General features: G+C 38.0%; 1 protein-coding gene across 8 annotated transcripts in view; it reads left to right on the top strand.

Annotated features, from left to right (window-relative positions):
- The window catches only part of CHN1 (chimerin 1), a 156,614-nt gene that overhangs the window by 81,453 nt on the left and 56,701 nt on the right, over positions 1–18,460 (top strand). For all 8 annotated transcript variants that reach the window (XM_007060525.4, XM_043525355.1, XM_043525352.1 and 5 more), the window contains one exon: positions 7,119–7,407. In XM_007060525.4, the coding sequence (XP_007060587.2) occupies positions 7,119–7,407 (289 nt within the window). The remainder of the gene's footprint in view (positions 1–7,118; positions 7,408–18,460) is intronic.

Here is an 18,460-nt window from a genome sequence, read left to right as displayed (position 1 = left end):
GCTGCAGGAATTTCAGAGGCCAAACTTGTGTTGGAAAAAGTAACCATAAAATGCAATGACAGTCTGTAATTGGTCTTTAGCGAAGCTGCAGACTCAATTTTGTCTTAACAACTGAGTTTGGTAAAAACAACTTTAACAAAATTTAAGACTCATGGAAATCTTTACAAGATGATTTTTAATCCAATGGGAGCTTTTAACCAAACATTTGACTCCAATGTTTGCAACCTAAATGCAAGTGAAATAGCCTATTCAAAAAAACCTACTTAAACAATTTGTGTCATCCTGGTAGAAAAAGAAAGACTAAGTGAAACATAAATAGTGAAAAGCAAATTACACTTTTAAAATTCTTTCAGTTTTAAATGATACAAAAGGGGTATTAGGTATGGAAATTTCTTGTCTTTTATATCTTAATACTCTCCGTTCAAGCCATATGTTTTCTTACATTCACAATTTAAATATTTATGTGGGTATAGGGAACTAATTTAAGAACAAGTTGTTTTTAGTATGAGAAAACTATGCAAGCAAAGAGATGGATTATAATCATGGTATGAAAACTGCTTAAATGAAACCAATGGGAGTCACACACATTAGTGAAAACAAAGGTGCAATGTGGACCATATTTTTACAGAATGCTATAGAATGATGGTCATCTCTCTATGATGATGATTCTGATGAAGTTTCCATTTCAAACCTGATTTTGCCCCCACCCTCCTACAATTTACCAGGAAAAAAAACAGTTCATATAGGACTCAAAATTAGAAGGCTAGACCTGAGATTAAGATAGAATCTTTATGCAAATGTTGAAATTTGGTGGACACGAGGTTCCTAAATCACGATACCCTCATTATAGAAGGGTTAAAGCATAATTCCAACTTTTTGACCCTTAACAAAAAATCAGAAGGTAAAACAAGTTTTACTAGATATCCCCAGCTGAGCTGTTTTTCCCAGAACCAAAATTTAGTTGATTAATTTGAATTTTCAAAAATTATTGATATTTTATTTAATAACATTTCTAGAAAATTTCTGCTCCAGGTATGTTACTATAGGGCATCAGAGGACTGCTGGAGACCTAAGCTTTCCTTTAAGAAAAATGTAGGGCTTCAAGCCCTTTCCCCAGCGGCAATAGACCACAAAGTGTAACCTGACCACTCAGGCGCTGCCAAGTCAGGTGAGGCATTAGCCCTTCCTTTCCGTGGGGTATGTTCAGGAGAGGAGAACTAGTGCTCCTCTACCTTCACCACCCAATCAACCATGAGGGTCACCAAACAGAGAAAGCGGTGAATAATTAGTGTGTTCTGTGACTGCTCCTGAGTCAGAGCTAACCATTCACCTGGACCCCTCTGCTCCTGACAGCTCCTACCCTAGCATTAGGTCTCTGGTGGGACTTTCCCAAGGGGGCATAGGGGTAAGCTTCCCCCTTATGACTGTATTAAAAACTGAGGAAGTTCAACCCAAATAACTTTGCTAAGATTTGCTTGAGAACTGCAATCTTAACTCTTGGCTTTCTGCGTTTTAACATTTGAGGGATTTTTAAAGTCTGCATCTCCTGAAAGGTAATGTTCTAAGCTCATTGATCTGCACCTACTACTTTAATTTCACCTTAACAAATCTCTGATATATAGAAAGCACACTGGGACTTTGCATATTATTGACTCTGATTCACCACTGTTACTCCTGTTAGTGTAAAGCCAATGAAATCAATGAAGTTATATGGGCATAAAACAGGAGTAACATAGTGAAGTCAGAGTTAGTAAACTTTTCATCTCCATAAGATACTAATTTTAAAGCCAGTCATATTATTTTCAGAGTATCTATTAGCAACCAGGAACAATGTTAAGGAAAATACTACTACAAATTAATAACACAATTTTTGCCTAATAAATTGGCTCTAACATTTGTGTAAGGTGACAAGTGAGAAAAATCAAGGAAACTCAGTTAAAGATAAAACAAAACATAATGTACTTCCATTGTTTGTTGTTATTTTTCTTACATGTATTTGTAAAGCACTCATCATATGTAGTATCAGTTAGGTACTGCCTCTGCTCTTGATTCCTGCTACAGCAATTGAGATCAGCTGCTGACACACTAAAGTGTACAGTCTTCAGATTCAGCTGGGAGGGCTGCTAGGAGGCCGTGAAGGGTCATCAGCTGTGGACTTTGTTGCCTATCCTGATGAGACTGAGTCCAAGTTTGCTAACCTTCACGGCACACTACAAATCCTGTATGTTTTCCCAGATGCTCTGAATTAGGAGAGTTAGAGATGGTGAGGGGGATAGGTGACAGTTAGTGATGGCACTAACTCTGGATGCTGTTTTGTAATTATAGATATTTTGTAAACACTCAAGTGCATGTGCCTAGAGCAGTGCATAGGTACATTTTTTAAACAGCAAAATATATTAAGTTGGGGCAGTGAAGCATATTACAGAGGTGGATGAATGGCGGTATGTTGTACAATTGGTTTCACACTGTTGCATTTGTACTTTTAAAATCCATATGCATAGAGGATAAGAATGTTCTCGAAAATCTGGATGGTTTTGCAGTCATTAAACATCCTCCCTATGTTTCACCAGTGACTGCTGCATAAAGAGCAGGTAGCTGAGAGTCTGCATTACATCTTTTTAGGGATAAGGGACCTAATTGGTCTCTTCACTCCTTTATTTCTGGCCACTATTGCCGCTACACTTTAATCCACTTTCCCAGATTGTGTTATTCTCTCTGCCCCACCAGCAGCCAAACGGGCTAGACAGAGCAATCGCCTTTCAAGCAACTTTGAATTAAAAAAAGTCTTTTATCTTTAGGTCAGCTACTTGCAAACAAATGTGCAATAGATACACTAAGAATGTTATGATGACATGTCAAAGTCCATTTTTTATTCTTTCTTGGCAAAGCTTCCAGTGTTCCACTGTTAACTGAAAGAGAGTGTACATTGTATATGTCTTGTTTTCTGTTTATTAAACAAAAAACAGCTGTTGCTAAAGCCTCCCTTTAGAAGGAGAATGTCAGGAAGTTCAAACATAAAATTTGTGACCTACTTAGTTCAGTGGTCATGCAGAAATGAACAAGGTATAGTAATGTTATAGATAAGGTAAAAATACCAAAAAATGTGGCCTGATGGAAAAATTGAAACCAAGATATCTGTGTAGGTAAAACAAGGTCGAAAGGATTGAAACACAATTTTTTTTAATGGAGAGAGCTTGCAGCTGCACCCATAAGATACGTGTTGTAATTCATCAGAATAGTAATATTATGGAATAATAAAGAGATTTTAAAAGGGCAGACGGAAACAAAACCTGGAATTGTTGAAGAGAGAGAAATGCCTTCAAGACAGTAATAATAATAACCATGTAGGTTTCAGAGTAACAGCCGTGTTAGTCTGTATTCGTAAAAAGAAAAGGAGTACTTGTGTCACCTTAGAGACTAACCAGTTTATTTGAGCATGAGCTTTCGTGAGCTGCTCACTTCATGAGTGAGCTGTAGCTCACGAAAGCTCATGCTCAAATAAACTGGTTAGTCTCTAAGGTGCCACAAGTACTCCTTTTCTTTTTACAATAACCATGTAAAGAATCACATGCTCTTTTCTCCTTACTAGTACTACCTTGAAAAAATACATCTCCCCAATGCATACTGTAAAGAAGGAATAGCAGAGAAATAGGCTGAATTGGAATGTAGGGGGAAGCTATTTAACTTTCACCTGTTGCAGAAAAAACAGTTTATTTCAGGTATCTTTTCCAAATTAGTGTGTTGCTGATTGAATTTCAGAACCACACATGAGGTCCATTTATCAAGTACCTTGCTTATGAGAGCACTCCTGGGTTAGGAGCATGCATCTGAAACTGATTAGGTACCTGGAGAAATACAGCTTTTCAGAGAGAAAGCGTGTGGTTCCCTAGAACTGTGCCAAAGAGTGAACAGTGGGGACGTCTGGTCTGTTTGTGTTGTGTATGAGAGAGAGGCCAGTTTGCGGAAGTGGATGCTGAAAAGCTGGCATCACTGCTGATGCAGAATTAGGATTATGAACCATTGTCTAGTGGTTGTGCTAGTGATAAGATGAAGATCTCTGGGTGAAGGGGTAGAGGATATGTACTGTTAGGGACCTTAACTTTCCATTTCCTTATTTTTGAGTTGTGTGTCAGGTATGTTGTGTGCAGCACCTTTAACAGGCAGAAAAACACTATGTTGTGGATCAATGTACATGGGACTTGATCCTGCTCTTATTGTTTTTGATGGGAAGAAGATCAGTCCCTTAAAGTTTGTCCTTCCATCCTTCCTCTGTATTTTACTGTTCTGTTTGTCCGAACTTTGTATTAATATCTGAAGAATATTGCCAATCTTCAAATATACTTAGTAATGACAGGCCCCAAGAAGCTTGTCTGAGCCTTTATCTTCTCCTGTTTAGATTAATCCTCTCCTGATCCTTTCATTGCTAGAAAGCCAAGAAGTTTGATAAGTGACCTTCAGCTTGTGTAGAATTCTGTGACCCAGGTATTCTTAAGTTCTATAGGAGCATATTTTACAGATTTGAACAGCTCTTCACTGTTCTTAACTGTTCACTTCTTTATAAAAATCAATCTTTTTGTTTATTAGCCTCTACGGCTCTTTATTCTCAGGGTCCTGAATATATCTGAAACTTACTCAGTTCTGACTTCCTTTCCTGGAAAAGCCTAAAATCATAAAGGATATGCTGTGTGTGTTATTTCCATTGACTTTGATGGGATTGTGTGATGGTTACCCACAAGAGCTCCAATGTGCTGAGCATTCTTACCTCCTGTTCACGTCACTGGGAGGTGAGGATATTCAGGATTTCACCAATGGAATTAATCTCATGATCAGGTCTGGGAGTAACTACCACTGTGCTCAGCAATAATTTAACAAATAAGGTGCAGAGCCTGTCTTCAGTGCAGGAGTCTGGCTGTGTCTCTATTGTTTTGCCTTTCATAAAATCTTTCAAAACTCTTCATTGGCACAGTAAAAACAAGTTAATGAAAAAGCCAGGGCATTGCCCTAAATATATACATGTATAATGGAGAAACTGACCCCACTACTTACCAAAATATGTGGTGAGATGCTGTAATTGCGTGTTATCTCAGTTTGAATCATTCACCTGTTGCATTTTGTCACAAGCTAGATTGTGAGCTCTCTGGGGTAGGAATTGTTTTTTAGACTGAGTTTGTATAGTACTGAGTACACGGGAGTTCTGATTCTGGAATGGTGCCCCTAAACTCTGTTGCAAAACAAATAACGATAAACAATTGAACATTGGAATTTCCAGATAAGTCCAATGGATGCTGTAGATCAGTATTCTGCCTCTGACAGTGACTACTATCAGTGCACTAGAGAAAGAAGGAAGAAACTCAGTAATGGAATAATCTTCCCACAGAAGAAATTTCTTCCTAAGGCCTGTCAGATATTGGTTGGCATATGACTTGAAGCTTGATGCTTTATATACCTAAAAGGTTTTCATTTCCATTTTAATGTAACTGTGGCTGTTCTCATTATCTGTATAAATGGCTAAGTACTTGCCCTCAGTAATGCCTTGTAGCAATGAGTTCTACAGGATAATGTTGTGTTGTGTAAAAATGTTTCCCTTTATTGTTTTTTAATTTGTTGCCTTTCAGTTTTGCTCTGTGAACTCTTCTTCCTTTATTATACGGAAATGTAAATAGAAACATTTGATTCATCTTGTTTATACTCCACCTACTAATTTGTATACATGTTTCATATCCCATCTTATTAGTGAACAGGATGTGAACTCCCCTAAAAGCTCCTTGAAAAGAACCTCAACTTTTATTTTTAAAGCACAGTTCTTGAATTTACAGTTTGTGTTGGTTTATCTTTTTTTCCAGTTTAAATTGAAAACCAGAATGCTTAATTTTAATTGAGAATCAATTATTTTACCTATGTTCTGTTATTAAAATACATACCTTTTCAAGAACATTAATTACTTCTTTTGAAGAATACCTATGTTTCAACCTAATACTAATCACACAATTTTGTGCTTTCATCTGTTTAGGTAGGCTCCATTCAAAAGGCATACTTTTGTAGAGCACTTCTGTTTTCTGTTTGTTTGTTTTTTTAACAGCAATATGCAGCTTTCATTTCAGAAATGAAATCTTAATGAGGAGGTATTTTGTTTTTATGATTGATTTGGCCAGTTAGATAGCATAAAGAAGTCTAATACCCTGAACAGCAGCACCTACTGCTGTCTGGCCAAGGAGTGACATTGGAGTCAGTGATGAAAGCAGCTTCTTGCTTCCATCCTCTCTGCAAGACAAGCATTGGTAGTTACCAAGTGCACACACTGATGTCTGTTCACGCATGTGCAGATGGCTTCAGAAAGCAAATTGTTCCAGGCTTTCAGTAAGATTTTTGAAAAGGTGCTTGAAGTCAGGTGGAGTCAACACACTCATTTATGGTTATTAAAAGGTTACATCAAAATGCTATTCAAACCAGGCTGCAGAATTACTAGCATCAGATTATGGTTTAAATATCCTGTATATTACAAAGATTTGCTTGAAGCATAGCACAGAGGGCCTTTTGTAAAAAGCTTGAGGAGTTAGTCCTTGGCATTTGGCCAGCAATAAAGAAAGCTTGCCCTTGTGCCATTCTGTCCTCCACTGCTCAGATTCTGGCAGCAGTTTGACTTCAGTGTAATTGTTGGCACTAAAGCTAAACTGTACCCTGAATGGCCTCTTCCTACAAAAAGACAGGAGTACAGAGGTCTAACACTGCATCAAATCTCTGTATTGGTCTACTGTAATAGAGGACTCTGTTATGAGAACTTTTCATATCAGAGAGGCAAGCAATAGACTATAGAGGCGCCGTACTAAAGAAATCCCTTAAACAGAGTGTGAAGTATTTTTCATTTTTTCCACAGGATAATGATGTGTCCAAACAGGATAAGAGAACAAATAGCTCGTTCTAGGGCAGGCATTAGTTTGGCTGTCTATCCACAGTTGTTGTTGTTTAATTTTATATTCCTCCTCGTTCAGACCATACACAGCATAGTCACAGATTTAAATGATAGGGTATTTTTATTGTTGCAAGGCATCACTTGCTTAATCTTTCTTTTAAAAATAAATATGTATCTATGTGTATACTTTCCCATTTCATTGAGGCAGATTTGGAAATCAAACCAGGAACTTCAGACTCTACTACGATGGAAAACACTTTGTTGGGGAGAAACGTTTTGAGTCCATCCATGACCTGGTGACAGATGGATTGATTACTCTTTATATTGAAACCAAGGCAGCAGAATATATTGCCAAGATGACAATAAATCCAATTTATGAACACATAGGATATACAACCTTAAACAGAGAGCCAGCACACAAAAAACATATGCCAACCCTGAGAGATACATATGATGGCAAAGAATCTACAGGAGAAGATGAGGTAGCAGAGAAAAGGGTAAGCAACTGTCAAAACACACTTTTTTTTTATTAGACTTTTATTTTATACTTTTAACTCAACTCCACTGAAGAATATTAAATATGTTTATAGGTGTTTAATCTAGATGGTTACATCAGATATTTTTGATTAATAGTAAGTTATATGTTAAGATGTTTTACTAATCTTTCCAAGTTTTCAAATGGAAATTTTTTGCATATTGCAAATGCCTCTGATTCATAAACTTTTATCATAAGGTTCTTTGTTTTATTAAAAGAAATTATTGCTATTACAAATGTCAATCCTCTGATATTCCAGAAGGGCTAAAGATATTTAAACTTATTTACTGTGCAAAAAGACAATTGCCCTTTAATACAGAAATGTATTCCATAATCTATTCAGCATTCCCCATACAATGATAGTAAAGTTGTCCACTTTATAAATAAGTCTGTTCATTAACAAGATAAAATGTTAAAACATTTCACATGACCTAAGTTCAGCCTGTCATGAACTGACAGAACTATTTTTGGCCTCAACCAGGCTTATGAAGAAGGATATCTCTCTTCAGAGAGTTGCATTATCAACTGAGAACTAACTGCATTTGTGGGGGGGAGGGCTTTAAAATAAATAAATAAATTTAGAACCAAATGCAGGATAAATTTCAGACTTTGTACTCTTGCAGAACATCTTTAATGTAATGTAGAAGACCCCAAAAACAGTTGCCATATAGCTTTGTTAACATGACAGATATAAAACTTGTTTTTAAATTCATATTAATACATTTTTAAAATAATGATAGTTTGTTAAAATAAATAACTAGAGGAAAAATTGATTGCATCTGTTTATTAAAAAGCCCATAAATGGCAATCTTTATTAAGTGTGTGTTTAAAAATATTACTTAAAATATCAATATATTCACGCATATATAATATGCGCTCTAGGCTCTCCAGTTTCAATGTTATTAAGCGTTTTTTGCAAATTACTGTAAATCACAAAAGAAAATACTATGTTTAGGTCTGATTACATATTCATCTTCGCAATCAGAGATAAGGAACACATTTCTTGTAATCCTTACATGTATTGACATTTTGTGTCTACGCTGTTGTGATTGAACTTTTTTAATGAAGTAAATCGTAGAATCATAGAAGATTAGGGTTGGAAGAGACCTCAGGAGGTCATCTAGTCCAGCCCCCTGCTCAAAGCAGGACCAACACCAACTAAATCATTCCAGCCAGGGCTCTGTCAAGCCAGGCCTTAAAAGCTCTAAGGATGGAGATTCCACCACCTTCCTAGGTAACCCATTTCAGTGCTTCACCACCCTCCTAGTGAAATAGTGTTTCCTAATATCCAACCTAGACCTCCCACACTGCAACTTGGGACCATTATTCCTTGTTCTGTCATCTGCTACCACTGAGAACAGTCTAGATCCATCCTCTTTGGAACCCCTCCTTCAGGTAGTTGAAGGCTGCTATCAAATTTCTATCAAATTGCTATCAAACTCTTCTCTTCTGCAGACTAAACAAGCCCAGTTCCCTCAGCCTCTCCTCATAAGTCATGTGCCCCAACCCCCTAATCATTTTCATTGCTCTCAATATATTGGAAAATATATTGATTCTAGCTGTCCATTTTAATCACCTGATTTCTTGCCTGAAACTAGCAGTGGTATAGGTCTGATTTACCTGGGTTCTGTTCCCTGGTGCCATTGACTGGCTGTCTGATGTTGAGCAAATCACTTAACCATTCTGTGCCTCCGTTTCCCCATTTATAAAATTGATACTAATGCTTATCCAATTTTGTAAAGTGCTTGGTGCAACCTACAGTTGAAAAGCACTGTGAAAGTAGTACGGTGTGACCATCTCTGACTGCCAAAGTTGACTCACCAATGTGTACGAGAAACAATATGCATTTGAACATGTCTCCAGAATTTATCTCTAGTCCCAAATGAAGCCTATTCCATTAAAAATAGGTTTATCTTATTTACAGACTTCTTCATTTATTGGGAACAAGAAAACTTTTTCAAATCAATAGGTTGGGTCAACATTTTGAAATATTGGTTTGCCCCTATAAATGACAGCTGTAAGTAAAATACCTTTTTTTAATAGCATAGACCAGAGGTTCTCAAATTGTGGTCCGCGAGCTCCATTCAGGTGGTCCACAGATAGTTCCCTCTAAGGTGCGCGTGTGGGTGGTCATACACAAGAGAATGAAGGGCCACCCACCTAATTAGTGGAGCCGTGCAGGCGTGGCTCCACTAATTAGGTGTCTAGACCCTGGAAAAGATGCACATGTAAGGTGAGGTTGTGGCCTTGGGGGAAAGGGGCAGTGGGGTGAGAAGAGGGGGTGAGAGGAATTTGGGACGTGCAGGGCTGCAGCGGCCAGAAAAAGAGGCGACTTTCCCCAGCTCCAGGGCTGCAGCTGCTGGGGAGAGACGGCCCTGCTTCCCAGCCTCAGCTCTGTGGCTGCTGTGGAGGGGGAGAGAGGGAGAGACCTCCCTCCTCCCCAGCCTCAGCTCAGGGGCCGCCACGGCGGGGGGAGAGAGGGCACATCTGTTGCATTAGAAAGATAAGACTACTGACATTAAAATACGAGTTGTGTGCTTTTATTTGTAGAACAAAATAACTTTAATATTAAGGCTTTTTTATATAGCGCTTTTATCCAAAGCACTTCACAGTAGTTAGCTAACGGTACAAACAACATTTGGAAAGATCATTAAGTGGTCTGCCAAGACTCTCTGCAATTTTCAAGTGGTCTGCAAAAAAAAAGTTTGAGAACCACTGGCATAGACTGTCTAAATGGCCTTATATGCTTTTTTCTTCAGTACTTAAGAAGCTTTTTCCACTCCCAATGAACTCAGAGGGGACTTAAGGGGACTCAGAACCTCACAAGATCAGGCTGTTGGTACTGAATTCTATAGATCCTAACAGTGGGGGATGTAAAATATTAGTAGAAAATGTCATCTGTTAATTACAGGTAAAGTTCAGTCAGGTGCAGAAGGCTGACAGAAGGTCCTCCACACCACTTACACCACCTAACAAGGGCTTACATCGTGTTGGAGGGTCTTGAGTGGGCTTTCTGCACTGGCATTTCTTTCATCCTACAAGGGTTTGATTTAAGGCAAAACCTTGAACAGAAGTTCTGGAAATCATCAGATCATGGGGGGAGGTGGTGGTTGTGTGGTTTTTTTTGGTAAATTCAACTCTTATCACATTTATCATACTTCACGTAGTCACTACTATTCAAAGAGAGTGCTGTCATTTTGTGAAGAGGTAATAGAATTTTGTTGTTTAGTGTCATAACATTTTCTGCACTGCCGGAAAAGTTTATACAGTGTAAGGATTGTAGAGGAGGTTATTACGGAAGGACACTGTTTGTTTGTTTTTTCTTAGATGGATGCTGTCAAATCAGACTTCCATCAATAAAAATGTACATGTGTTTTCTCACAGAATAGATCAAGAACTATTGAGTAGTTCTCTCAAATTGAAATTTTAGATGAAAAGCCTTAGAGAGATTAGTCATGTAATTGCCACATCCCACACCCTTTGTTTGGAAGTTATAAGCATACATTTTGGAGACAAAGCAAGTTTGGCTAACAGTCTGGATTGGCCCGAAGCCCAGTTTTTATGAGTCTGGTCTCATTATTTGGTTTGGAACCTTATTGATGTGGGCATAGAAACAATGGGTCAGTCTGTATTGCCAAAAAAATAATAATAATCACAGCAGCGAGACTCAGAGCCAGGGGCAACTGACTAGGGCTTGTGCTACAAGACTAAAAATAGCAGTGTAGATGTTCCCACTTGCACTGGAGCCTGGGCTCTGAGGGTGTGTCTACATTGCAATAAAATACCAATGGCTGGCCCATGTCAGCTGGCTGGAGCCCAGGTTCTGGGACCCTGCGAGGGAGAAGAGTCCCAGAGTCCAGCACCCCATTTGGGGGAAGGGTTCCAAAGCCTGGGCTCCAGCCCGACCCTGACATCTACACTGCAGTGTTATAGCCCTGCAGCCTGAGCCCTGCAAGCATGAATCGGCCGACACAGGTCATCCGTGGGTGTTTTATTGCAGGTAGATATACCCTGATACCCTTCCCCATCTCTGGTGTGAGCCCTAGTCAGTTGACCTGGCTCTGACACACTCTGCCATGGAGGTGTATTTTGCAGTGTAGATGTAACTAGTAAGACGCACACTCCATAGCATGGATAAATGCAGAGGCTGCAATTTCATTTATAACTATTACCAAACTGGAGTAATGCCCCAAGTTACCCAGCAGGGTTATTCTCGTGTGGACTTCAACTGGCACCCATGGCCCCAGATACTACAAACTTGAGGGTGGGTGTGTAGGCCATGCCCGCGCTATACCCTTAGGCCTGCTCCAGCATCCTCCCAGCCCCATCAGAGTCACACCTCAGCTAACAAGGTGAGCGTTTGAACGGTTTGTGGTTCGCATGGTCAATATAGACCCCCACTAGTGTCTTCATGCAACACATTATGAGAATTTACCATTTTCAGCTAAGTTTTATAAAGAATATTAAAATTGTGTGATACACAATATGCATTTTTATATAAATGCTGTGTCACTTGTGTAAAATATTATATGTGTTTCAGAAATGCTTAGCGGAAAGTGACCCCAAACACTGGATAATAGGAAATATTTCCTTGCCTTTTTTAAAAATTGCCTGCTATATAACATACAGTGTTGTTATAGCCCTGTCGGTCCCAGGATATTAGCAAGACAAGGTTGGTGAGGTAATATCTTTTATTAGACCACCTTCTGTTTGGGAAAGGTACTGATAGTGTTACAGCTAAATACAAGATTAAGCAGATAGTACCTATTCCCGACCTGAAGAAGAGGTCTGTGTAGCTCGAAAGCTTGTCTCTTTCACCAACAGAAGTTGGTCCAATAAAAGATATTGCCTTACCCACCTTGTCTCTGCTATATAAAGATATTTTATGGATAGTGATAGCGCACAATACAAAGTAGTTGTATCCGCAGTTAAGCTGCAGACCCTAGCCTTCTCCAGCAAACTAAACATTTATTGTCTGCATTAGAAACTTCCAGAGCCCCTTAAAAATACGGTACTGTACAAAAGTTAATACACTGTTGTTTTTTTATGATATGATGATATTTGTCGCTGTTTGTTTAAAGGCTGTATTTATTAAAAAAAAAAAAAAGGGATGTCAACCAACTAAAAAACTAATTGTGATTAAACAATAATAGAATACCATTTATTTAAATATTTTGGATGTTTTCTATATTTTAAAATATATTGATTTCAATAACAACACAGAATACAAAGTGTACAGTGCTCACTTTATATTATTATTTGTATTACAAATATTTCCACTGTAAAAATAATAAAAGAAATAATATTTTTCAATTCACCTAATATAACTACTGTAGTGCAATCTCTTTATCATGAAAGTTGAACTTACAAATGTAGAATTATGTACAAAAAATAACTGTATTCAAAAACAAAACAATGCAAAACTTCAGAGCCTACAAGTCCACTCAGTCCTATTTCTTGCTCAGCCAATCGCTCAGACATACACATTTGTTTACATTTCCAGGAGATAATGCTGCCTGCTTCTTGTTCGCAATGTCACCTGAAAATGAGAACAGGCGTTCACATGGCACTGTTGTAGCTGGCATCGGAAGATATTTACATGCCAGATGCACTAAAGATTCATACGTCCCTTCATGCTTCTACCACCATTCTAGAGGACATGCATCCATGCTGATGACGGGTTCTGCTCGATAACCATCCAAAGCAGTGCGGACTGATGCATGTTCGTATTCATCATCTGAGTCATATGCCACCCGCAGAAGGTTGATTTTCTTTTTTGATGGTTTGGGTTCTGTAGTTTTCACATTAGAGTGCTACTCTTTTAAGACATCTGAAAGCATGCTCAACACCTTGTCCCTTGTCCCACTTCAGATTCTTAAATCTTGGGTCGAGTGCTATAGCTATCTTTAGAAATCTCACATTGGTAACTTATTTGCATTTTGTCAAATCTGCAGCAAAAGTGTTCTTTAAATGAACAGCATGCTGAGTTGTCATTCGAGACTACTATAACATGAAATATATCGCAGAATGCATGTAAAACAGAGCCGGAGACATGCAATTCTCCCCCAAGAAGTTCAGTCACAAATTTAATTAATGTATTGTTTTTTTAATGAGCGTCATCAGTATGGAAGCATGTTCTCTGAAATGGTGTCCAAAGCATGAAGGGGTATACGAATGTTTAACATGATCTGGCACGTAAATACCTTGCAATGCCAGCAACAAAAGTCCTATGCGAACGCCTGTTCTCACTTTCTGGTGATGCTGTAAATAAGAAGTGGGCAGCTTTATCTCCCATAAATGCAAACAGACTTGTTTGTCCTAGCAATTGGCTGAACAAGAGGTAGGACTGAGTGCACTTGTAGGCTCTGAAGTTTTGCATTGTTCTGTTTTTGAATGCAGTTATTTTTTGTACATAATTCTACATTTGTAAGTTCAACTTACAAGTACTGTAGTGCAATCTCTTTATCATGAATTAGGTGAATTGAAAAATACTATTTCTTTTGTTTATCATTTTTACAGTGGAAATATTTGTAATACAAATAATAATATAAAGTGAGCACTGTACACTTTTCAGAGTGGTAGCCGTGTTAGTCTGTATCAGCAAAAATAAGGAGGAGTCCTTATGGCACCTTAAAGACCCAAATAAATTTGTTAGTCTCTAAGGTGCCACAAAGACTCCTTGTTGTTTTTAATGTACACTTTGTATTCTGTGTTGTAATTGAAATCAATATATTTGAAAATGTAGAAAAACATCCAAAAATATTTAATAAATTTCAATTGGTATTCTATTGTTTAACAGTACAATTAAAACTGTGATTAATCAACAGCCCTAATTAAAAAACTGATATTTCTCCATTGTTTACATTAATATAAATGATGATTAGAATGATTTAACCTCCATATAAAGCAACTCTATACTCATTCTGTAGTGTGTTTATACATAGATTGAGAAGTTTTTCTTTGTCTTCAATGATAGAAAAGGAAGTATTAAATCCCTGTTGCTCAAATTGAAATATATAAGCCAACTGGAATTGGACAAGTCTAACAGCAGATGCAAAGAAAATTGTAGAAAGTTAAACATGACAGAAGATGCTGTTTTATTATCTGAATGGTGCTTGTAATAATATTCACTAAAGGGAATTATTCCAGTAGATGGAGGAGAAAATAATTTCTGAAGGGCTCTGTATTTTATGAATGTGCATCTTCATAAGCCTTATCCTGCAGCTTCATAGCTTCTCCCTAATTTTTCACCTCTTGGGAATAAAGTCTTATGTTTTCTCCATGGCACAAGGGAGGAAAAAGCTTCTCTGTCTAAAGTAGGGATGAGCTTGTACCCAAATCACATGCTACACACCTGCAGACTCTGTGGACATTCTGATCAGGGTATAATACAGGCTTTGTGATACAGGCCTGCCTGTCATCATAAGTGAGACAAACGGTGATGTGTAAAAATAATTTCTGGAGAAGAACAAACAGAGCACAAGGACACACAGGCTTGGCTGGGGTTGTAATTTTACATTCTGTCATAAAAGCGCAGAGGATACAAAGCACCCCATAAACATCAAAATAAAATATTAGAGTCTTAAGCCTAGTAGTAAATTCAGTAAGTGGCAGTGTTTGGGAATCCAAGGATACATGAGATGTCTCTATGGAAATTAACTTTAATTTATAGCAGTAGAAATTTGTGTATTTGGGTGAATTTAAAAAAATTATTGTGGTTGATGGGAGAGTCTTAATAGCTGGCTTTAGCAAAGGAGAAAGATTTAAAGACCATGAAAGATGCAAAGTTGGCAAACTATGCAATCTTTGGATGAGGATTGCAAAACACAAACCATCATGATGAGCAGAAGCATTGGGTGCTGTAAGGGATATATAACTATATTGTTGTGTGACTTAAGATTAGTTTTTAATGGGAAAAGCATGAGACTCTAATTGACTACTTGTTATGTGTGTCACTGATTACTTGAAGGCCTTTGACTGCTTGTCATATACAAGTGTAAATAGAAAATCAAAAATGTTTTAGTTTACTGATTTTTTACTTTCATGACCTTTGACAGAATTAATAAAGTTAGAGCGTTAACTGGTGGATTTGAGAATTGAAAAAGGGAGTGGGCTTGACATGGCTGAATGCTCTTAACATACCATTTCAGCACAGCAGCTAAAAATACAAAGATAGTTCTTCAGATAATCTGTAGGCTGTTCAGAAAGCAAAGTTATGCCACCATTATGATCCTTTGAGTTAGGGAGACAAGCCTAAAGACTCCGTTGAAAGTGTGTTCCACCTGAAGTGGCCTAATGCAGAAATGGCAATAGTTCCCAATATCCCAGAGCCAGAGCTGTTTCTGCACTTCACTCCTTGAATAGTTGACAAATCATTGCAAATCCTCCTCCTTCAGAAGGTAATTGTCACAGTAGAGTTAGTGGCCTGCAAGCAGATCAATTGATTCGGTTAAATACTTCATGTAAGATGACAGCTCTATTGAATTAATAAATATATAGATACTTATTTACCTCTTTGTCAAGGTCATTGTCAATTATCTGGCACTGATTTAAATTAACATTATAATTTTTTTACTTCACTAAGATATTGGCATTTTAAAATATTACAAAAGTGAAGTCTGTCTAAGGTTGAGCTGTGCTGCTACATATCCTCTGTGTCTCAGAATGAAGTGCCTACTTTAAATAGTTGCAGATTAATTGTATGTTAAGATCGATGCAAGTTAAATTTAATAGTCATTGTTATTTACATAAGAAATGATTTACACTTCTGCAAGAAAAGTTACAATAAAAGTAATTGCACTGGCTGTGAACAAGGACCTTCTAGTCCCTCATGCCAACATATTGCCTGAGATGGAAAGAGTTAAGTAAAGTCTTGGAGAAGCAATTCTCTCACAACAATATTTTTGTTATATTTTTTTAATATTGATAATAGTAACAGCCATTCTTACCTTTCCATGACGATAAATTGGGTCTGATTCTGCATGCAATACTGATCAAAGAGATCTAGAACAGTGAATCTTTATGATGTTCCCAATATGCCTTAATTGAAAACAAGCTCCTCATGCTAGCTCCTGAGTCTAGTTAGTACTAAGAGCCTGGAGGTAGTGTAAATCTCTATATGCATTTCTAATAAACCCATCACCATTGTATCCAGGAGCCATAACAAAGTTAAGATCACAGTTATATATGTCCAAAGGTAGACCTAGCTTCCCTAATTTAGGCTGCCATCTCAGGTGATGATATTGAGAAATATACCCGAGTCCTTATGCCCCCCCCGGTGTTGAGGAAAAGTCTGCTTAAAGAGCTTCCAGAGCGCCTTACATGGCAAAGGTCAGGCTCAGGCAGATCTTCAGTGGTAGTGTTTTATGTAATAGTCCTTTACTGAAAGAACATTCTGCCTCTGAGAATTTCACACTTTGGTCAAAATTTCTGTGGCAGAATATGGGGGGAAGAGGTGGTCCCTGACAATATTTAACCCTTTATCATTGAGAGCTTTAAAGCTAAGGACCAGAAACTTGAAACTGATCTGGAATCTGAATTGGAGTCAATGAAGAGCATGATGTATCCTTGTTGGTCAGTCTTGCTTAGCAGACACAGCATGTTGGACTAGTTGTAGTTTCCATATGGCCTTCAAGTTGATCCCAATCAATTTGTATTGCAGTCGTTTGCCCTGGAGCCAGTGAAAGCATAGACCACCTTGCGTAGGTCCTAGGGTGACCAGATGAAACAGACAAAATATCGGGACACGTGGGGGAAGCAAAAAAAAAAAAGGGCGGGGGGGCAGCCAGACCGGAGTTGCCAAAGCAAAAAAAAAAAAACGGCTAGAGCGGCCAAAGCCACAGTATTGGGACAAATGGTGTCCTGACCGTGCATTGGTCGGGACGCAGGACAAAGAACTAAAAATTGGGATTTTTATCGGGATGTCTGGTCACCCTAGTAGGTCCATAGATGGATGAAGACATTCTTGGGTACTTGTTGTTTGAGTGTAGCAGTGATACGCCCAGTAGGGGCTGAGACAGCACACCACTTTAACAATCAAGGGCAGTGGCAAGGTCTAGCTGTTACAAGTTGTTTGAAATACTTTCTTTCTACCAGCAATGCTTCAGTCTTACCAGGTAGTGTTCATGGGAGGATAGTGGGGTGTGGCGTTAAAGCCTCTTTACGCACACCCCTATCAACAAAAAAGTACCATTAAAAATGCAACTGTCCTTCAATGGTAAATGCTTTCCTTTCAAATATTTATAAAGACATTGAGTGCTGAAGAATCCTGTGGGTTAACTTGATGAGATTGTCAACTCTTTTCTCACAAATGTTCCCTCACAAGTCCCTGGATAGATGTCCATGACAATCATTCTGTACATTTAGTATAATTTATAAATAAAACATAACTCTGTGGAAGGTAAAAAGTCAATCTATTTATTTTGTGCCTAGTGCTGCTTCTGACAGAGGCGTCCAAGACCACACAGCCTTGTCAATACCAAGAATGTCCCTCACGCTGTGAAAAGAGACCCTTTTTTTTAGGTAGCTGCTCCTGCACAGTCCATTTCAGTGCACTTGGGCTGCCACATCCTCCTTATCTTTTATCTCCTCCCTCTCTTCCCTCTAGCATGCACTGTGGGAGGGATTACACTTAAAGGGATGGTACCCATTCATTCTGAAACAAGATCACTAATAATTACTTAAGCATACAAGCAGCCATTAAGAATGTTTATTATTATTTAAGGGCCTGGTAAAAGTGGGTGAGTGGAATAATAAGTTAGTTTCCAGTGTGAGGACATGCGGAATATAAAGAACACTTTAAAGTAATATGCAAGAAATATTTTCTATAGATTGCTGAGAGAGGTATTTTCCATTCATATTAACTTAGAGCAATTGACACCTTACATTACTTTCATTCTGTGGTTGTAGTAAAGCAGATACATAAAAAGACCATACAAACTGTTCTTGCTTTAGAAGCCAAAACTCCCAAATGAAATGTAAAGATATTTTTCTTACAATAATCCATGCTCTGCAGA

Source organism: Chelonia mydas, chromosome 11 (genome assembly GCF_015237465.2).
Source record: "Chelonia mydas isolate rCheMyd1 chromosome 11, rCheMyd1.pri.v2, whole genome shotgun sequence".
In the NCBI taxonomy this organism is placed as follows: Eukaryota; Metazoa; Chordata; order Testudines; family Cheloniidae; genus Chelonia; species Chelonia mydas.
The sequence above is the reverse complement of the archived record's forward strand: the minus strand, read 5'-3'. Positions and strand labels throughout refer to the sequence as shown.